This window comes from Podarcis gaigeae (assembly GCF_964106915.1).
Source record: "Podarcis gaigeae genome assembly, chromosome: 16".
NCBI classification, from domain to species: Eukaryota; Metazoa; Chordata; class Lepidosauria; order Squamata; family Lacertidae; genus Podarcis; species Podarcis gaigeae.
Genome location: NC_139693.1, coordinates 13058283 through 13080710, shown reverse-complemented (window position 1 = coordinate 13080710; position 22428 = coordinate 13058283). Strand labels below are relative to the sequence as shown.

Genomic DNA, 22428 nt, shown 5'->3' with positions numbered 1-22428 from the left:
GTCAATCACTGCCGGTTCAGGAAGCGATCAGCATGTATGTGAAATTAGGATTCTTTGGGCACAATGCATATCATTTCTGCAGGTGCTTGCATATTGATGCAGCTCCTGCTAGCTGCCATTAGGAGGCGCCCTTCACTGCAGGAGAGGAGGCTAGATCTCAGACGGACTAACCACAATGTTCTAACTCAGGGAGTTCCCTCCGTGGGCCGGATTGTGCGCACGTGTGAGTGCACACACCAGCGATTTCCAGCATCTGCATCTGTGCAGATGTGATTTTCAGCGTCTGTGTCTGCACAGATGCGATTTCTGGTGCCATGGAAGCGAGTCCCTGCACTGCGCTGTGCCGGTTTAGCGCAGTGTGTGGGGACTCACTGAGTGGGTGGCTTGGTTCGGGGGTGGCTCGTGGGCCAGTTAAACGACCCCCGTGGGCAGCTTGTGGCCCATGGGCCTTAGGTTGCCTAGCCCTGTTCTAACTTAAGATTCAGGAGCCTCAGCCTGCTGTGGGTAGATGTGACTAGTGCAGAGTCTACCACCCTGGCCTTCATTCCAGTGAAGTAAGAATGACAGTGACCAGCTCAGTTAACCTGAGATAAATCCTGCAAAATGTACCCAGCGCTGGGGATCAACCTGTCGAATTCCTGCTGGACCCACTTTGTGCACTGCGGACTTTCAGTGGCAGCTTGCAAACAGCTACTTGCCTGGGGCGAGTTGGTTCAGCAACAGCTGACCACACGGGAAGACTGGTGGGGGGAAATGAGGCAGTTCTTCCCTTTTAGATTATGAATGGGTGACACAAGAGAAGTATGTATTACTCTGCCACTGTTGAACTTCCGAGGTCTCAAAACTCGGTGGGTTTTCTTTCTGCTTTGACACCAGGGCTCAATTCAATCTTTGGGTAGACATTGGCTTGATCTCCCCACCTCTCCCACCCTCAAGAGAGACAGGGTCTTGTTACAAAAAAAGAGAAAGACCACGTTTAATAAATTATGATGCTGGGGCCTCACACTTGGGCCCAATAAATAACAAAGACGAGATCCAAAAAGACACAGCAGGGAAGGGAAGGGGGGAACCTTATAGTCTTGACCACGTCAGCTTCCTGTCCAGGGGGTGGATGGGGTGGGGCATTTTAGTTTCACTACAAAGCTCTTTAAATGGAAAAAAGGGGGGAGGAACTGTTGCATTCACCAGCCGCTCTGGCTCTGCACCAGGGGAGGGGTGGGGAGAGCAAAGGATGTCCTTAGGAACATCAAGCCTTATGGTGCACTGGACCCATTGCTCCATCCAGCTCAGTAGTGTCTACACCAGCTGGCAGCAGCCCTCCAGGGTTTCAGGTAAGGGACAGTCCCAGTCCTGCCTCGAGATGCCAGGGATTGAACCCGGGACCTTCTGCATGCAAGGCTCTAAGCACTGAGCTGCACTGCTCCCTTCCGCAGCTGGGCAAACATCACTTAGCCGCCAAAGCCAGACAGAAGCCTTTCTGCATCCCTGCATTCCAGAAGAGGCGAGAGCGAAGATTTGTCTGCAGCTCAGCCACAAACATCAATCATTCTGACACAGATCCCACTTTCATGTTTAGGTGCGACCACCACCATCACCCCAACCCTCAATAGCTGAAGTGAAATTTGGGGGCTGGAGGATTTTAAAACTTCTTTTTTGTGGGGCCAGGGGCATTGATTTAAAAAACATTTCAATGGCAGTTTGGAGCGCTGGTCTGGTCAGATGTGGCCCCTGCTTAATCGCGGGCAGGGGGGGCACATCTATGGTGTCTTGTAATAGGTCCTTGAACCAGTAATTTCTGATCATCAAGCTGAGGGTTGAACAGGCTACCTTATTGCATCTCCTGGCTTCTTGGCTATTGGGTGCTTTTCCAGCCACCCAGAAAATTACGAGTTCCAAGTGGGTGCCATGCCATCCCGGTTAGGATTCTGGGAGTATTTGAGGATGGGTGGGATGACACTCTGGATGTTACTGGACTCCAACTCCCATCAGCCCCAATGGTCAGGAATGATGGGAGCTGGAGTCTAGCAACTTCCAGAGAGTGCTACATTGGCGAGAACCTGGGGATGAGAGGAACGTCTCCCATAATGTATTTTTACATCTACAGAAATGATGAGATGCTGATGATTACAAGGGAAATTACCCCATCCCCGAACAAATAAATATTGTGCCACAGCTTTACGGACTGGGATGTTGGGCTTTTGTATGATTGACGAGTTCACTGGTGGAGAGATGGGGCCCATAGCCTCCATATCGTTTATCCCCCCACTTGCTCCTTGCTGGTGATGGGTTCGAATTCTGTTTGGGAAAAGACTGGGAACGGCTGAAAGACCACTGACATGAAGGGACGCATGTCACACCCTGTCTCCTCTTTGTGCGGTGCGGGAAGAGGAGCCGGAGGTGGGGGGCAGGGGGACACTTTATAAAGCACCTAACATTAACAACCAAAATTTTTGTGTATATATTGCATCGTAAGATAAATTAGCTGGGGGGAGACGACGACACCCACTCCATACCAGCCCCAAGAAACCTAAAATAAAATTTAGGGGAGCTAGAGAGTCCTAGGGGGACTCCCCCCCCCCCCAGTTTCAGCATCCCTTCCCCATTGTCAAAAAACCCCGAACCCCTTAATTAATGGAAGACAAGTTCCAGTTACATCATATAACCCTGAGAAGGGGAGGGGAAAGAGGGGAGAAGTGCTTAACAATATGTTTGAAGGAAGGGGCAGGAGGAAAAGGAGGGTCCACTCCCCGCCCCCATCCCATAATATCATCAGTTCCACAGTATTAACCCTTGTTAAGAGCCACATAACAGGTTGGTGGTCAAAAGAGTCTAAGCAGCAATTGCAGTTCAAATAAATAACTAGATGAGAGGGCAGAATTGAGGGCTCTTCTCCCCCCCCCCCCACAAACACACATACACCCCAAGCAAAGGAGGGGGGGAGATTAATTGTGAATTGCTCCCCCTCCTTCTTTCCACCCACACTCTTATCCAGAAGAGATTCTGTGATCCTGAGCATTAAAATCTGGTGGGAATTTGGGGGGGGGGGAGAGGAGTTTCACACCCGCAATGTTCCCCATGGACACCCCCTCTTCCATTACTGCACACACACACACAAACACACGTGTAAATTGCTTAGGATACCCCAGCCCCAAATTAGTCCATCGTGGTGGAAAGCAAGGCCATATCAGCATCTGGATCAAAAAAACGGGGGGGGGGGGAGACAAAGAGAACTCCCCTGCCCCAAATTTATACACACACACTCCCCACCCCAATAAATTAAAACCCAGCATGATCACACACACACACACACACACACAAACACACACACCACCCATTCCCCACCCCACGAAGGTAAGAAAGTTTTTTTCAGAAGTCATTGTAGAAATAAGTGTTCCCCGAAATTCCGATGGCGGCAGCAGCAGCAGCAGTACCTACAGAACGGAGCGCCGTCAGTCTTTGGCGTTGTCTGTCGTCTTGTACGCTGAGCGTTTTCAGGTTGGTGGACTTAGAAAGGTATCCAAGCAAAGTTCCCTCAAGTAGGTGGGGGGATGTAATAAAGTAGTTGAGAAGCCTCCCCCCCCCCCAATTCCTGCTCACTGCTTCAGCCCTCACATGCCGTCCATCAGTTCCCTTATTGCACTCCCGCCCCCCCCCTTCCTCTTCTTCCCAGCCCTGAGATTGACGGAGCTCATCCTGCACCCCCATCTTGTTCACACTTCGGTCTCCACTCCGGCCAGCTTGGGGGTGAGGATCCGGGGCGTGACGCCGGCGTTGAGGTCCACTTCAAACTCCAGCAGTTGCCCCATGAAGTTGAGGTTGGGCGAGATGATGGGCCTTCGGCCTTTGACATATTTGTAGGCGTCGCCCATGGTCATGAGAGTGTGCTTCATCAGGTAGGCGATGACGATGGTGGCCGAGCGGGAGACACCGGCCTGGCAGTGGATGAGGACTCCTTTGCCGCTCTGGTGTGCCTCCTCTGGAGTAAGGGAAGGGGGGGGAGAAACAGCGTCAACGCTAACCTGAGAAAGGGGGTGCACACAAATGCTTCCTGGATTAAATTCCATTTCATACACAGCTCCTTGCCTGTTCGCCTATGGCGAGTTAAGAATAGGCCCCAGGCGAACAGGCAGCAAAGGGTTTTTTTTAGAAAGGGAAACAGATTGGGAGGAAAATAGAAATGAGGAACATAGGAAGCTGCCCTGTACAGAGTCAGACCCCTTGATCCATCTAGCTATTGTCTATCCTGGCTGGCTTTGAATCATCAGGGTTTCAAATAAAAGACCATTCCAGTGGGAGATGCCAGGGATTGAACCCGGGACCTGTTGCATGCAAGACGGACGCTCTGCCACTGAGCTACACCCTCCCGTTTATTTCACCACAGGACTAGACCTCACCAATGAACTCAAAAGCTTCCTCAAAGTATTGGCGCAGGTCCTGGCGGTTGTTGTCAGTGGCGGGGAGGCGTTTGTAGCGAAGGCGCCCGCTGTCGGCGTGGTACAGGGGCAGGTGGGTGGTGACGTTGAGAACGTGCCCCACGTTGAGACTCAGCATCCGTTCGAGGTCCTGCGCGTCTCGTTCATTGCCCAGGAACAGGAAGGGCAGAATGGGGCTCAGCTCAGCATTCTCCAGGTCAGGTGTGAGTGGGGGCCCCAAGTCATCTGGCCCTTCCGCAACATCTGGCCCAATCAGACTGCCTGTGGTCAAAACACAAAGCAAAGGGGTTGAGTCCCTGGAGTGGAAGCATTGTGCAGAAAAAGTGCTTGAGTTTTATTTTTTCCTCCTCCCTCCCAATCTGTTTTCCTTTTGTGTGTGCCCCCTTTCTCTCTCTCTCTCTCTCTCTCTCTCTCTCTCTCTCTCTCTCTCTCTCTCTCTTTAAATTGAGCCTGAGGGCAGGTACTGTTTTACCACTGACATTTGTAAGCTGATCTGGGAGCCTTTTCTGGCAGGATAAAAAAGCTTTGAGTAAGCGAGTAAAGAAATGAATTGTAATAATTCAATTTTAATTAGAGCTGCAAAGTTTTAATCGATCAGTAGGTTTGGCTGAGCAGTTAGAAACCAGGGATGTGAGCGCGGGCAAAACATTTTGCTCTCATTTCCTTATTTATTTGGAGCGTTTGCATCAAATGATCCTCAGGAAGTCTTGCACTAGATTGCAGCGACAGACAATTGCCTATCTCAGTATTGTCTGCACTGACAGGCAGCACCACTCCAGGATTTTGGGGCGGTGTGGTCTTTCTAACCCTAGCTGGAGATGCTGTGGATGAAACCAGGGACTTCCCCCCTGCAAAGCAGCTGCCCTCCCAATGACCTGCCAGTCACACTGCCAAGGCGGGAGGTTTGGATGGAGGTGTAGGCACAGAGCCCCACTCAGAAAAAGGTGTGTTGGGGACAGGGAGCTGGAAACACAGCAGGGCTGGCGCTCCCTAATTTTGAAGCAAGTGAATGGGGGGCTCTGGATCAGGTGTGGGGGTCCTTTAGCCCCCCAGATGTGGTTGAACTGCAACTCGCATCTTCCCTGGTCGTATGCTATCCTTGCTGGCACTGATGGGATGTGTAGTTCATCAGCATCAAAGGTTCCCCCTTTTGCCCACTGCACCTGCTCTAGATGTTTTGCACTACAATTCCCATCACCCCTGACCACTGGCCACCATTGGTGGGCAGTTGGGGTACCAAAGAGCCTCTCCAGCCACCCTCATCCCAGCCAGATGCTGAAGTCCAAGGTATAAAATTACCTAAAGGCACAACACGGGAAAAGAGCTCTCTGTGACACCCAAAGCTGGTCAATTTGGTGGCAGAGTAATATTCTAAGTTGAGTTTCTGAATCTCTTCTGCGCCCACCTCACAGAAACAACCCCTGAAAAAGGTCATGTGAGAGCCTCTGCTTAAATGCAGGTTCAACCCCCCCAGTGACATCTCTAGATAGGGATGGGAAAGCTCCCTGCCTGAAACCCCAATAGCTGCTGCCAGTCAGAGCAGGCAGCCCTGAGCTAGATAGGTCAGTGGTCCAATTCCGTATAAGGGAACTCTGTATGCTCCAAATTGGTGCTAACCAAATCACTTGGAGTGGCTTCCCCCTTCCCCTTTTCAGTTTTCTGTGGGAGGAAGGTGGGGGTGAAAAGGGAGAGGACTTGTTCTTCTTCCTGACCTAAAACATCTGCTATGTAAAATGACACCCCACCCTCCATGGTGGGGGCTGGCAGGGGCTGGGGAGAAGGGAGGGGGCAAGTGTGAAAGAAGGTCGAAGAAATGATGTCATGCTACCAGCTGGGTAGAGTTCATTCTGGTTCAATGGGGTTTTGAACAGGTGCTAAAAGTGAGGTGGGGGGGGACTGGGTGTGTGTGAAGCCCCCCTTCGCATCTTGCCATCTGCTCATGCAGCTGGGATGAGGTCACCAAAGAGATGGTGGAGTGGTGCAAATCTTAAACCTAACCCAATTGGCATAGGGAATACATGCATGGAAAGAACTGCCCTGTTGTGTCTTCCTGCTGTATTCATTCTATCAACATAATGTTTTGTGGTTTAATTTCCCATATCTCCCCCAATGAACTCTAGGGAGCATCTATGGTTCTCCTCCAAACTTCCTTTCTCCCTGTGGCTTTCAAGGGGAGTCTACATCCTACCTTGGCTCCCAGTTTGTTTCCGAGCACAATTCAAAGTGTTGGTGCTGACCTTTAAAGCCCTAAACGGTCTTGGCCCTGAAGGAGCATCTCCACCCCCACTGTTCTGCCCAGACACTGAGGACCAGCACTGAGGGCCTTCTGGAGGTTCCCTCCCTGCAAGATTGAGGTTACAGGGAACCAGGCAGAGGGCCTTCTCAGTAGTGGCACCCACCCTGTGGAACACCCTCCCATCAGATGTCAAGGAAATAAACAACTATCTGACTTTTAGAAGATATGGGAAGGCAGCCCTGTTCAAGGAAGTTTTTAATGTCTGATGTTTTATTGCTTTTTATATTATTATTGTTGTTGTTGTTGTTGTTGTTGTTGTTATCATCATCATTAATTCTGTTGGGAGCCGCCCAGAGTAGCTGGGGAAACCCAGTCAGATGGGTGGCCTATAAATAATAAATTATTATTATTATTATTATTATTATTATTATTACTACCAACCGGGAAACAGGTAGTTCAATGTGGAACAAAATGTAATAAGGAAAAATATAACCTCAGGAAGCCTGAGAAGGACCCGAGGGAAACTCAAGGCTGATGGATAAGCGGCAGCCTTGCAGAAATAATCAACCTTTTGTCTGGAGGCAGGAGTTCTTTAAAGCGGGGAGACACTGTGTTAGCCCAGAACGCATTCCCCTCGGACCAGCAGAAGGCTCAGGGCAACTAGGGAGGTGGCGGCCCCAGGAGAAAGAACTTTTGACACACCAATGCAATTTCTGCCGCCACCACAGCGGTCGGCACCTAGAACCCCCAGCTCACCTCTCTGGCCGACCCCTTCCTGCCCGCCATCTTTGTTGAGCAGATCCAGCATCAGGTGGAGATTCTGGCTGGGCTGCGTTTTGCGGGGCTTGGGGGGGCTGGCGGGGAGAGGCTCCGGACTGGCGCGGCCACCGGGCTCCTTGGCCCAGAGACGCTGCAGTGAGGAGTCCCTTGCGTCGCAGCCTCCCCGCGAGGAGATGAAATCCAGCATGGCCATCTTCCCCTGCTGGAGCCGCCTCCGGCCCACTGCGTCGGCTGCTCCGAAGCGCATGGCGCCCTGAAGCTGGCTCTTGGTGTATTCCATCAGGTTGCGACAGTCCAGGATGAGCGGGGAGACGTGCTGCTGCTGCTGCTGTTGCGCCCGGGACCGTGTCATTTTCTTGGCCAGCTCGTCGGGCCAGATGGTGCGGACGCTGTAGTCATCGTCGTCCCCGCAGCTGGGGGCCGGGGACGAGCCCGCCCGGGGGTCGTAGGCCACGATGGGGTCGCTGCTGCAGAAGCTGCAGGAGGAGCTGCCCGACTTGACCGAAGGGTTGCAAGCCAGGCAGGCCAGGGAGCGCAGGGCCGAGGAGGGGGCGCAGGGCAGGCACCCCAGCTTTTTGACGGACGGCGGGCTGCAGCTGGAGCAGCTGAGGGAGCGCAGGCTGGAGCGGCAGGAGAAGCAGCCCAGGGAGAGCAAGCCGCCCTTGGGTCCGGCGTCCTCGCAGCGCATGAGGCGCCAGCAGCCGCGGCATCCGCATTTGAGGGGGTGCATGGCGGGGCTGGAGAGGCAGGAGGAGCTGGTGGATGTGTCCAGCACCGCCGGTTTGGAGTTCTCCTTGAAGCAGCGCTTCTTGAGCTTCGCCTGGGGCAAGAAGACCTTCAGCTGGGGCCCAGCGAGGCCTTTTGGCTTAGGCTCGGCCTGCTTGAGGTCTAGCTGCAGGGAGACGTTCCTCTCAGGCGACAGGCTCTGCACGCCTCCCACCGTCAGCTTGATGTCAATGGTGTGAGAGTGGTTGGGTTGCAGGACGCCCGGCGTCCCCCGGCGTGCGGCCTCGTCGCAGGGCGCCTTCGCGGGAGCCGGGGCGGCCTGGCCAGGCGCTCTGGAGGCCGCCGGGGGCTGCTTCTCGCCACCGCCTGGGGTGCCCCCGTTGGCAAAGCTGTGGTTGAGGCGCAAGGCCAAAGTTTTGGGTCGCTGCAGCACGCCGATCCGTTCTTCCAGAGGCGAGGGAGGCATTGGGAAAGGTGAACTGCAGCGGGAAAGAGAGAGGGGGAAGGAGAGAGAGATAATAATATATAATAATAATAAATTTTATTTATACCCTGCCCTTCCCGGTTCAAAAAACCAGGCTCAGAAGAGCCTGCAGCAAGATGGCGCCCATGTTTTCTTTCTTTTGCCAGGGGTGTCTAAGGTTTCCTTGAGGTCTGGCACCCCACACAATCCAGATACAGTACAGTGGCACCTCAGGTTACATACGCTTCAGGTTACAGACGCTTCAGGTTACAGACTCCGCTAACCCAGAAATAGTACCTCGGGTTAAGAACTTTGCTTCAGGATGAGAACAGAAATTGGGCTCCGGCAGCGTGGCAGCAGCAGCAGCAGCAGGAGGCCCCATTAGCTAAAGTGGTGCTTCAGGTTAAGAACAGTTTCAGGTTAAGAACGGACCTCCGGAATGAATTAAGTAATTCCCAGAGCTTCTAACAAACTGCAGCCAGGGGCAGATCTACTATGATACTAATGAAGCTTAAATTTCAGGGCCTCTAATACAAGCCCCCCCCCCCCAATGACTTTAGTCTGCATTGCTTTTTAAAAAAATTGGGTCTAGTAGACCCAATTTGAATCGCACAACCCACAATCATTTTATGACGCATCACGAATGTAAATAACATTTCGCTAATTTTCACACACACACCCTGCAAATAACTTGAATTCACACAAGTGACTTTGAGATGTGAAATAGTCTAGTAGAGCAATTTTAATCAAAATATGAAATGTAGTGGCTATTATTATTTTTTAATTGTGGTGAACTGTTGTGGAACAACCCTTTTAACTAAGATTACCCGGACCTTGTTGTCGGTTGCGAAGGGGACCCCATAGCAGTTCATTCTTCAGGGCCCCCAAAATGTGGGTACGCCACTGACTGCAGGTCCCAGTGTGCATGTAGCCTTTGAGAGAGGCAGGGGAATCTGCGGCCCTTCAGATCTGACACTGGGTGAAAACTCCCACCATTGGCCCTGCTGGCTGGCATCCCGGAAACACAGAGAGGACTGCAGGTTCTCCATACCGGCATTAAACAGGGAAGGCTGCCATGGGTAGCGAAGTCTTCCAGAGAATGCCTTCTAGGAGTTGGCACACCAGTCGTGGAATGCCCTCCCCAGGGGGACTTGCCAGGAACACCAACCTGACTGGTCTTCCCCACAGCAGGCAAAGGATACCAAGCTTTTGAGATACAATCATAGAATTATAGGGTTAGAAGGGACCATGAGGGTCATCTAGCCCAACCCTCCTGTAATGCAGGAATATTTTGCCCAACAAGGGGTTTGAACCCATGACCCTGAGATTAAGAGTCTCGCGCTCTGGCGACTGGACGTTCTCTGTGTATTTCTCGCCCCCATCTTTCTCCAGATAATGGGTGAGGCAACTGGCTTTGGGTTACTCAGCACCAAGCTCTCTGCACATGCTCAGGGGACGCTTTCCTTTACATTCAAAACCTGATGAAGCCCATGGATGAGGAACCTGTGGCCCTCCAGATGTTACAACTCCCAGTAGCCATAGCTGGTGGTCTGCAGAGCCACAGGCTCAAATTACATCAATGCATCACCAGAAGCACCCTGAGAAGCCTGGGAGTTTTTCCCTCAGGCTCTGATTGGCTGTACTCCAGGTTTCCTGATTGGCTAATGATCTAGAGTGATGTTGATGAACTACAACTCCCATCAGTCCTAGCAAGCATGTGGTCCGACAGCATCTGGAGGGCCAAAGGCTCCACTGTGGCAGAGGCTTTGTGTCAGAAATCTTCACAGCTGCTTCCCTCACCTGTGGCATTTTGCTCCTTCGCTCACCCTCCCCAGACAGGTGTCATCATTTTGTCCCGATTTAAGCAGATAGCCAATTCTCTGGACTAAATCCAGGTATGGTTTGTTGGTTTTTTTGGTCATGTATTTTAGTGTTGTTATAGCTTGCTGCATGCATACATTTAGCTCTTAAATCATAATTGACAAATTGTGCCTTGGAGGGGGGAAATGGGATTCTAGTGATGCTTTTCTGTCAGATTTACTGATTTATTTTCACCGTACAGAGGTACCTCGGGTTACAGATGCTTCAGGTTACAGACTCCGCTAACCCAGAAATAGTACCTCGGGTTAAGAACTTTACCTCAGGATGAGAACAGAAATCGCACGGCAGTGGCACGGCGGCAGCAGGAGGCCCCATTAGCTAAAGTGGTACCTCAGGTTAAGAACAGTTTCAGGTTAAGAACGGACCTCCAGAACAAATTAAGTTCTTAACCTGAGGTACCACTGCATTCTTATCTAGTGCCGGCTTATCATGCGGAAAGGAATAGACCTCTGTTTCCTGAATTGCTAGCAATTGTAATGAGTGCCCCTCTAATTTAAAAGGTTCCAGCAGATATTATTCACACAGAGAGTCAGTGTGGTGTAGTAGTTAGGGTGTCGAATTCGGACTTGGGAGAGACCAGGATTCAGATGCCCACTTGGCCATGAAGCCCACTGAGGGACCTCGGGCCAGTCACTGGCTCTCAGCCTACCTCGCAACGTTGTAGTGGGGATCAGAAGGGGAGAACCATGTACACAGCCTTGAACTTCTTGGGGGAATGGTGATATAAATGCAATAAACGAATAAATTCTTTATGATTATCACAGCCTTAAGGACCAGAGTCTTAAGAAAAAAGAAACCCTTGAAAACTGATAATTCTTAGATTGCTAAATTCTGTGTCTTGTGTGTTGTGCACTTGTCTGGAATTGTGTGTCGTGCACTTGTCTGGAATTGTGGGCTTATGACTTAGCTCTACATGCTACTTGCTTGGCCAGCTCTAGCCATCATCCCTGGTATATCTTAATATTCCTTCCTTCCGTCCTTCCGTCCTTTCATCTTTTCTTTTTACCGTGGGGTACACCCACGCTGTATGTGCTGACAAAATCCTTGCTGCATCTGCCCTCACAAAGCGGTGAAGCTTGCCCACTATTTCATTCCAATTTTACACATGGGAAAACTGAGAGGTAGTCATTAATTGGTGGAAAGTGGGTTTCGATCAATTAATGACCTCCTTCTCCCTCTGTTTATGTTTAAATCCTTTCACTTGGTATATTCACCCTGCTTTTACATGATCATTCATGATAATAATGAACGGCAGGGGGTTGGGCTAGATGACCCTGGGGCCCCTTCTGTCAATTCTACCATTTGATGTTGATGGTGATTTTACAATCAAGCGGCATCTAATTTCATTTGTGGTTAAAAACTGTGGTGGTGGGGGTAGGAAAATGCCACTAAGAGCCAAGGAACACTTAACTAAATTCCTTATTCCCCCTCTTCCTTTTAAAAACATCCTCTCTCTGTAAATATAAATTGGGTCAGGTTTAGCAAAAAGGCTTTCTGATGGGAGACAAACATGTTAACTCCCCCACCCTCAGATCTTTCCAGCACTTCATGTGCTGCTGGAACAGGAGGAGGAGATCCTGGATCAGCCTCCTTTCTCTTTCTCCCCCCCCCAGCTTTCCCCCCCACCCCCCAATCCCCATTAAAGCCGTGTTATCAAGAAAAATACAGCTCCCTGCCACATTTCCCTGCAGGGACTTGGAAAAAGATTCAAAGGCGCTAGGTTCCGTGCCAAGGAGAGATTAGCCATCCTCTTCCAAAATCGCATCTTCCAACACACACACACACACACACACACAGAGAGAGAGAGAGAGAGAGAGAGAGAGGGGGGGGGGAGGGAGGGAGAATAATAAGAAAAGCACTCTGGTTTTTGGGGGGTTGTGGGCATTGAGGGTGTGAGCACGTGCCCAGCAACACCCTCCTCTGCAAGCATTTTTCACACTTCTGGGATGGAGGGAGGCAGCCTCTGTTCTGAAGGGCAGAAGCCGCTCAAGGGTGTGTGTGTGGCTTGTGTGTGTGAGCATTTGATCGAGACACCAAGGACCACAGCAGCCTTGTGATGTTTGCCAGGCTTGCTAAGAAACCCTTTCGCTGCGTGCCGCCTGGGGAACAAGGCGCCTGGGACTGCGGAGGAAGAAGCTAAAACAGAGACAAACAAAAATTAAGAACTCTCTCTCTCTCTCTCTGGGTTTGTGTGTGGCTGCTGCACAGCAGCCTTCCCCAACCTTTAGCCCTCCAGATGTTGTCAGACCACGACTCCCATCATTCCCAGCCTCTGGCCTTGCAGGCTGGGCTGTTGGGAGTTGTTTTCCAACAGCATCTGGAGGGTGCCAGCTTAGGGAAGGCTGTCTCTGCCCTGATGGCTGTGCTGCACTCCCTCAACCTCCAAACTGTGGAATAACCAACCTCATATAACCAACATGCTTAAGTTTAATTAATGCAAGAAAGGGTTAAGACCATAGAGTAAGCTCTCCTGCCAGGCTTAGCTTACCTGCCAGGCTCAGCTTATCCTTGGCTAGCAGGACCAATGGTCAGGGATGATGGGAGTTGTAGTCCAACAACAGCCGGGGCCGAAGTTTGAGAAACACTGTGTGGTTGACACTGTAGTAGCTTATATGCTAATGGATGATTTTGCCAGGTTACCCCCCACCTTCTTGAAGCCACACCCCCTCTCCCCAGGCCACACCCCTCAATGGCCCTCCCTCCACACCAGGCATAGGCAAACTCGCCCTCCAGATGTTTTGGGACTACAATTCCCATCATCCCTGACCACTGGTCCTGTTAGCTAGGGATGATGGGAGTTGTAGTCCCAAAACATCTGGAGGACCAATGCCTGCTCCACACCCTCCTGAAGTGTTTCTGCCTGGCTGGGATTGGTCCCTGAACTCTGATCATGCCTTTTGGTTGCTTGGATGGAGGATGCGTGACTGAGTGTAGAAATTTGTACAAATGTTACCTGTGCATTTGTTGCCCCGCCCACTTTTGCCTCTGGCCCCTCCCACCACTGGCATGCAGCCCCCGGAAACCTTCCTGGCTCTTGGGCTGAATGAATTTTCCCACCTCTGTTTTAGCTGTAGGTGCAGACACTGAAACTGGACACTTCTGTGTGGAAAGCAGCGAGATCTGCCCCAGATCTATGGGTCCCTCCCTCTCCAAATCTCTACCCCTTCCTTCATCCACCACCTGCAAGGGATCCCCAAAGGTCATACAGTCCAAACCCCTTCGATACAGGACTCACAGCTTAATTTTGTGTGCATGTTTGATTCGTGTAACACGTGCATGCAGAAAACAAAATCCCCCCCCCCTGCAAACACCCCGGATTTCCTTTCCCTGCTCCTCGCCTCTCCCTCTTCCACATCCCGCAGTCCCAAAGTCCCCTATTTCCTAGTGACCCATATATACCCATCTGCAGCCAAAGCCCCGTGGTTCTGCTCCTATCTTCTGCCACCCCTTTAAAATAAAAATTTTAAAAAACCTAGGAATTATAATCTTGGCTTGCCTGCGTCCCCGCCCACACACTCAGCCAGCACAAAAGTCTCCTTCTCCCGGAGGTTCTTTTTGCAGAACAGCCACACAGCCCAGCGACACTAATCTGGGGCGACAGCGCTGTTATTTCCATCAACCGTGTGCCCGGCAAGCGAGGGGCGATTGCGCGCGACAGCCGAGTGCAGCATTTGGGGATGCAGAGGGGGAGAAAGCTCCGCCCTCGGTTGCAGAAAAAGGAATTGCATCACCACCACTGCCTTGGATGATTTGGGGGGAGACTGTCCACCAATTGGATATTCTAATCCCCTCTCCCTGACTTATTTATTCATTGCATTTCAACCCCACCTTTCTTCAGAGGAGCTCAAGGTGATGCAGGTGATTCTCCCCCTCCCCATTTTTATTCTCACAACAACCCTGCGAGGTGGGTTAGGGTGAGAGACAGTGACTGCGTACACAGCGTACATTTAAAGCACGCAAAGGATCGTGAGAACTGTAGTTTCTTAACGATGCTGGGAATAGTAGCTCTGCGAGGGGTAAACTACAGTTCCCAGGGTTCTTTTTGGGGAAACCAGGTCCTTTAAGCGCACGATGGGTGCATAGCCAGGGAATGACCCACAGCCACTCAGTGAGCATCATATCAGAGTGTGGATCAGACACTCTTAACCCTTACAGCACCCTGGCTCTTTTGTTCAGCTGCTCCTAAATAGCTAAACACATTCCGTCTCTATATAGCTGTTGCAGAGATAATAAGCAAAAATGGGCAGGCAAGATTCTAGTCCATAGGAAGCAAGACAATGAAATAACTTTTTCGGCTGGAGTAGGGTAATCTGTATTTATGCTCCGGCTGGTTTGCAAGGATTATCACAACTCCTCCTTCCTGCAAAATTCCTGGCTAAGGGTTAGCCCTGCCCTGTTCCACTACAGTAGTACCTTGGTATACATACGCTTCAGGTTACAGACGCTTCAGGTTACAGACTCCGCTAACCCAGAAATAGTGCTTCAGGTAAAGAACTTTGCTTCAGGATGAGAATAGAAATTGTGCTCCGGAGGCGCAGCAGCAGCGGGAGGCCCCATTAGCTAAAGTGGTGCTTCAGGTTAAGAACAGTTTCAGGTTAAGTACGGACCTCCGAAATGAATTAAGTACTTAACCCGAGGTACCACTGTACTTTGTTCTTGCTTCTCCTTATACCCTGATTATCTCTGGCAGATATCTGTAAGACAATCTCCACCGCTCTGGCACCAACCAGATGTTGTTGTTTGAAAGCAACACCCGTCAGCCCCAGCCAACGCAGCCAGTAGTCGCAGCTCAGAACATCTGGAAGGGGCACCAGGTTGGCGAAGCCTGCCTTATAACCAGCCAGACTGTTTATCCATGTAGCTCAAGTGTGGGGAACCTTTGGCCTTCCAGATGTTGCTGAACCACAGCTCCCATCAGCCCCTGTCAGCATGGCTGATGGCAAGGGATGATGGGAGTTGTAGTTTAGTGACATACAGAAGTCTCCACACCTGATCTGGACAGTTGCTCTGACAGGCAGGATTGCAAGCAGAAGCCTTTCCCATCAACTGCTGCCTCACCTTTTTAAACCTCTCTGCTTTTTTCTCTCACGGCTTCCCCATTCCACCCTGGAGCAGCCTGTCATTCTAGACCCCCAACATCTCCCATGAGATCTTGCAGCGGGGAGGGCCTTAGGAAGTAGCTCTCCCTTCTCAGCCTCCCCCTACCAAAGTAGCGAGGAATTCTGCTCCACAAATAGCTCGCCCACCCCAATAACGTAATGCTCCCGTTAAGAAATTGCCTGAATGCTGATTTCCCCCACCGGAAGCATTTGCACTGTGGTCTCCTTGAGGGCAGGGACCTCTGCCTCTCTCTTTCCTGGGAAACTATGTTAAGTGTGTTTGACATTGATGGGGCTACAGTAATTAATCGTTATAAGAATAAGTAATGCAAGCATCCCCCAAAGAACGCTCCTCGCCAGCGAAAACTCCCTCGTGCGAAGTACTGTGTTCTGCACGTGCCTCCGTGCTTCATGGCACATATACGGTACACTTGCACACTCACTCACTCTCTCTGTCTCTCTCTCACTCGCATATACACAGAGGAGGCTGCTTCACAAAGAGTCAGAACATTGGCCCATCCAGTTCATATCACCTACACTGACTGGCAGCAGCTGTCCAGGGTTTCAGCTGTACCTGGAAGTGCCAGGAATTAAACTACGGACCTTTGGCATGAAAGGCAGATGCTCTAACACTGGGACACACACACACACACAGTGTCATGGTCAGTTTATTAACACGCCACATTTCCTGCAAACACAGTGTGCTCAAAGCAGCTTATGCGCACACATACACCAGACAATTTAGCTGCACACAGGCTCTCCATTGCACAATCTAGCCATTCAAGCATGCACCCTCTCTGGTCTGTGCACACCGCCTCCCCCTGGCATTGCTTTCTACACAACCAACACCCATGCTCACTACACACCGGTGGGGATTTCCACCCCTCTGCTCAGCCCTGAAGCTCAGCCTGCTTTGCCTTCAGGGAATTCCAAAGCCCTCCGACACATTGCTTCCTTCCCTCCTGTCTGAATCGGATTTGCACACGCAGACGGGCGCCCGCCACTTTGTGGACGCACAAAACTGCTGTTTGCATGTGTGTGTGTGTGTGTGTGTGTGTGTACACACATCTGCACACTCAGCAGTGTGTGCATCTCCCTTTCCAGCTTGGGCTGGTGTACACTCTCCAAATGCACTAGAAAGAAAGAAAGAAAGAAAGAAAGAAAGAAAGAAAGAAAGAAAGAAAGAAAGACGAGGTCCCCCCACCCCCCGCAAACACTCACCCTGACGTGGCTGGTTGTCCCCCTGCAGCGCCTGTTCACTTCCTTTTGGGCTGCCGTTCAGCTATCTCCTCCACCAAATGAAGTTGTGTGCTGCCTCTAAAAATACCCTCCTGAGCTCATAGCCTGGCAGTGCCCAATGAGGGCATCTGTCTCCTCGGGTTTCACCCCACACCATGAGCTCACCACTTGGCCCTAGATATGCAGTGTCGGGGGCGGGGTGTGTGCAGGGGGGGGAGAGATGAGGAGGGGGAGAGGCCTCAAGGGGATTCCACATGTCCCTGGGCCTGAGGGTGCTCCCTGCCGCCTCCCAAAACATGCTGATGGGCGGAACGCAGAGTTCCAATCGGCATTTGCAATGTCTCATCTGGTAACAACAGGAAAGGATGCGAGGCTGGCTGGGATTAATTCGTATGAATCACCCAAAGCCTTTGATTCCAATTTTGGCACATTGGGGAACTTCCCCCTGGTTCTTGCAGTCCTCCCATCTGCAGCAAGGGCGCAATAATCCCGGTCTACCTTACAAGGTTGTGCTGCAATCAATGTGATGGGCGGTCGCTGTTGTTTTCAACAGCCTCTGTATGTACAGCTACGGGCAAACTTTCCCACAGAACATGGAAAGCCACCTTATATCTTGTATCAGACTATTTGTCCATTTAGCCTAGTGCAGCCCACACTGACTGGCAGCATCTCTCCAGGATCTTAAGGCATGGAAATATATTTCCCCTTGCCTTCTTTTTATGTAGAGCCGCCAGGGATTGAACTCTCTGCCGTGCAAAGCAACTCTTGTCAGCACCACCACAGTCCATGATGAAGACTCATGGGAGTTGTAGTCCAGCAAATATGCAGAGGGCACTGAGATTGCTTCCACGGCCCACTTCCCCACCCCACCCCCCAAAAAAGTAACAGGTAGCTCTCCCCAACTGCACACAACTCCATTTTCCTTGCATCATGATTTCTGGAACACATTGATGTCTTCACACCCTCTGCCTCTGGCTTCATTTCATCAGCCTTGTATCCAAAAAGCCAAACGCAGCTACAGCTGGGATCCAGCCTTGGTTTACTTCCCGAAGGGAGCAAAGGCCTTCATGTGCACCCATTCAGAACATCAGCCCCACTCACCCAAGGTGAGGGTTGTCTGCACACCTTTCAATATTGGTTGGCAGCATGCATTCACCAGCACTCATATCTTCCCAAGAGTTGGAGACTGGCAGCAAAACACTTAAACTGGCATTCTTTCCAACAGAGCACAATGCTCAAGTTTCTTCTGTTAGTGGCTCATTCACACATGCAGAGGCATCCTCAGACACTTGTCCTCCTCTGGCACGTGTGAAGTGGCTTTCGGAGTCAACTCACTAGAAGTAACAGCGAAACCTAATCTGCAGGCCACGAGAAAACCTTCTTTGCAGCCACAACTGCAGATTTGGCAGCGTGTGACCAAGTTTTGGCTATGCATATCTAAGAAAGTTGAGATTCTTTACAACAGTTTGGACACAAGGGAGTCAGAAAGCGCAAGGGCTGCGGGGGTGGGCACTGCTTTAACACCAGTGGTAGCCAACTTGGTGGCCTCCAGTTGTTGTCAGACTAAAATTCCCATGATCCCAGACCACCGGCTATGCTGGTGGGGCAGGTGGGAGTTGATGGGGCCCATTTAGGTTGCCCCTGGTCTATATCTATATGGGCCTGCAGTGGCTCCTCTGGGGTTTCGAAGAAGATGCCATTTAGGATTGAGACCTTCTGCATGCAAGACAGCTGCTCTAACCATCCCCCTTGTCCTACAAAGTGCCCTGTGGCTCCAGTGCCCTAAATCTACCCCTCCTAGGAGGTAATTCTGAACACAAAGTACAGTACATATTCATGTTGCCAAGAAGGGAGTTAATATGGAATAATTATGCAGGTAGTATTTTTGTATTTTTCCAGTTTTCCGCTTGTTATTAGATAATGACAATGAGAAAATTTCTACGTCGTTTTTGAGTATTTGCATACATTCCATTCTAACCTTTGCAAAAACCTTGTGAGGCAGGTCAGTGTTATTCTCCCCATATTGCAGACAGGAGGACTGAGTCTGAGAGAGAAGGGCTTGCTGTCTCATGGAAAAGGAGGTCTGAGGACTTTGCCATGACCCTTTGCCTGATCAGATTTCTTTTTTTAAAGAGGACATACATTTTAGTTGAAACAATGGGGGGGGGAGGCCTGGTATAGCTCAGTTTGTACAGCATGAGATTCTTAATCTCAGGGCTGTGGGTTTGAGCCCCACATCGGGCAGAAGATTCCTGCATTGCAAGGGGTTAGACTGGACTGCATGAACCTTGTGGTCCCTTTCAATTCTATGATTCTATGAAAAACAGGTATCTCCTGTGCAATACTGTTTGCTCACCTGGTGTTGGTGTATTGCACAGGTGTGTTGCACAGGTGGCACACAGTGAATCCTAAGCACTATGTGATATGCACCTCAGTTCTGTGTGTGCAATTTATACTATATGAATTGGGTGTTTAATTAACCTTTGCATACATCCCGCGTGTCTCTGGGCTCATTGGCCTTCCCACTGATGCATATCTTTCTACATACTTGAGAACACGGGAAACTTGACTTATACAAAATCCTTGCTCCATCTAGCTCAATATTGTCTGCACCAGACACTCCAAGGTTTCAGATAGTCTCTCCTAGCCACACTTGGAAATGCCATCAAGGAATGAACTGGGGATTTTCTGCCTGCAAAGCAAATGCTCCACCACTGAGCTGCGGCCCTTCCTTAAAAGCCAAGCAGGATTCTAGTCCTCATGGTTCTGAGGAAAAGACCTCATTAAATAGGAGCACAGAAAGTCCGTCTAGCTCAATGTTGTTTTGTACTGGCAGGCAGCAGGTCTCCAGGGTTTCAGACAGGTTTCAGACCTGGAAATGCCGACCCTAATTGAACGTGGGTTTTCTGCAGGCAAAGCAGATGCTCTAACCACCTTGTGTTTCGACAAAGGAAAGCTCTGTGTCTGCGTGTCTGCCTCTGCATGTGAGCCCAGGCACACGTGTTGGCGTGTGCCCCATTTCCACCCACAGTTTTCACCCGTCTCTATATAAAGCCCGCTGGTATCCCCATAACCACCGTGGCATCACCGGCTTAAAATATCCCCGAATGTCATCCTAGCAGTCAGGAGACGTTAAGGGTACCTGTAAGGGGAGAACTCTGCGCGCACACAGACACACACACACACACCAGATCCTCTTATAACCTCTTGTGTTGATGCTTGCAAGGAAAAAAAAACATTGGTCTTCTCTCCTTCACATCCACCTCCTCCCCTCCCCCGCCGCCCCGCACAGCAAACACACTTTTCCAGCTCCCGGTGGCACCTCCACCGTCTCGGCATCAGCCTGCCAGCCTCTCCCCACCTCCTACGCACCCCCCAAAAGAATGATCTGTCACAACAAACCGAGGCGACAGCCACCACAAACAAACGCCCACTCTTTTTATTGCCACCTGGGGGGGGGGGGGCGCGGAGGAACCAAGAACTCATCACCCTCTCTTTCCCATCAAGAAATAAACAACACATTTTCTCTCTCGCCTTTCATGTTGTCGAAATCTGGGGCGCCCGATACCTTCAGCAAACGATGCCCCTCTTTTGTTGCGAAGGTGCGTGCACACCCCCTGCAAACAGTGCCTTCAAGGACGGGAAAGGGAGGCTCGTTTGCCACATCGTCCCTCTGTTCTCAACCCCCCCCCCCCAATACAGCCATCCCCCCTCCCTCCATTAACTTAACGCAAATCCAGATTTCCAGGTGTTTAACCATCGCAAGAGTAAGTCCCCTGTTGCAAAATTAAAAATAAAAATAAAACCTTCCGTTTCAGAAGCAGATCCACTCACCTGCATTACAGTCTAAGCCTGAAATCCATGAGGATGTTTTTGGAGGTCGTGAAAAGAGGGGGAGGGCGGAGATGCCTTTTTGGTGAGGCTGGGATAGGGGAGAGAAGGTGACGTTTGAAACCCAGCAGGAATCTGGATTTGTTGGTCCTTGACTTCTGACACCTTTGCACCCTCCGGGTTATCCTAGGTCCGCCTTGCTGCTGATCACCCCGCATCCAGCCCTCTTTCCCCCTCAGCCCGCTTTGTCTTGCTTTCCTTCCTGTTGTTATGTTTCCCCCCCCTCCTTGGCTCCGGTGCTGGGGACGCTTTTGATGGGAGCAGGAGAGGGAAGCGGGATGGGAGGGGGCAGAGAGGAGGAAGGGTTGTAGGGTGACATCATCGGCAGCCAATGAGACGCCGGCCCGGCTCTCCCGGCGAAGGTGACGCAGGAAGGCAGCACGTGACTCAGGGAAGCGCTTGCATTTATTGTGAAACGGGCTTGATCAGCATCAGCAACTTTGGCCCCGCAGAAAGGGGGTGGGGGTCGGGAGGGAGGGGTTGAAAATGGGGAGGGGGGAGGGACAGGCTGGTTGGTGGGGGGAGGGAAGCTTGGCTGTGGGCCTTCCTATGCATTTTAAACGTCACCTGACATTATTATTATTAATTATAATTGATTATCACCATCAGTAGTAATTTATTTGCAATGGTCACAGAAAAAAGAGGGAAATGAAATAATGCTAATAAAAATGACTAAAAACCACAGAAATCCCTTGCCAGCTGGCAATAAAGACTACTGCGTCCATCTTGTTTAAAACTTAAACATTAATATAAATAGTGCAAATGCCATATGTCCGAACGTATTCTTATCATTTATTAGCAATCAGAATTAAATGTGCCTGTTTTGCAGGGGGGGGGGGCGGATGTAAGCAACTAATTTTCCTCACTTGCCTATCGTTGTTGTTAATATGGAGAGAGAGAAATAGATCATTACCTTGTTTTCTGCTGCAAAAACAACTGAGCACCTTCCCCACCAGATTTTGAAGCAGCTGGCTAGCTTTCCCTTCTATTTCCATGCCAGGAAAACCAACCTTGTGCAGAGGGACAGTTCACCCAAGAAGAGAGAAGCCAGGGAGAGAGAAAGCCAAGCAGGTCTTATAAGGCCTGTTTGGAGTTCAATTGCAATTCAATAAATGAGAGCTTGTGGTTGCAGCGACTCAGTTGTAACCACCCAACAGCTTGAGGAAATGCCCCTCTTTGGAGAATGAGGCAAAAACATTGAAGAGAGAGAGCGTGTCATGCCACCCCTCAGCAGCTCTGCTTGAACCTCCAGATGCAGAGCTAGTGTATCTTTATTAATACCTTTCCCATAGAAGGCATCTGATTGGCCACTGTGGGAAATGGGATCCTGGCCTAGGTGGACCCTCATTGGTCCATCCTGCAGAGCTCTCCTTACATTCATAGATCCTGAGAAATGATCATGTGTGGGGAAAAAGCATCTCTCTCCCCACCCCTATTTCAGCGGCCTCCCATGAAAAAAAATAGCAAAGCAATATGCATTATACCTGCTTTTTCAGCAGGGTTGCTGCATGATGGGCACAGCACATTCTGAAGTAAAATATATCGTGCAGAGTCTAGCACCTGGACTGTGCCCCTTCAGGGGGAGTTTTGCATGTCTGAATGCATGTGTCCATGCAGAAAAAATGTCCTTGTATGTAAAAAGCTAGCAAGTCAGGGGGGAGAGTACAACCTAGCCTCTTT

The 22428-nt window shown here is 50.6% G+C and overlaps 1 protein-coding gene across 2 annotated transcripts; it reads right to left on the bottom strand.

The window, feature by feature from the left end:
• Positions 1–948: 948 nt before the first annotated feature.
• LOC310833632 (dual specificity protein phosphatase 10-like) lies at positions 949–21017 on the bottom strand. Of its 2 annotated transcripts, none has more exons than XM_083716292.1 (4): positions 20692–21017; positions 7426–8654; positions 4395–4694; positions 949–3976 (listed from the first exon to the last, which is right to left on the bottom strand). In XM_083716292.1, exons 2-4 carry the CDS (start codon positions 8639–8641, stop codon positions 3711–3713), a joined length of 1782 nt encoding a protein of 593 aa, XP_083572418.1. In that variant the 5' UTR covers positions 8642–8654; positions 20692–21017; the 3' UTR covers positions 949–3710. The 2 variants fall into 2 exon arrangements, with proteins under 2 accessions (XP_083572418.1, XP_083572419.1); XM_083716293.1 differs by lacking the exon at positions 20692–21017 and adding an exon at positions 16840–16971.
• Between the last annotated feature and the right edge of the window lie 1411 nt (positions 21018–22428).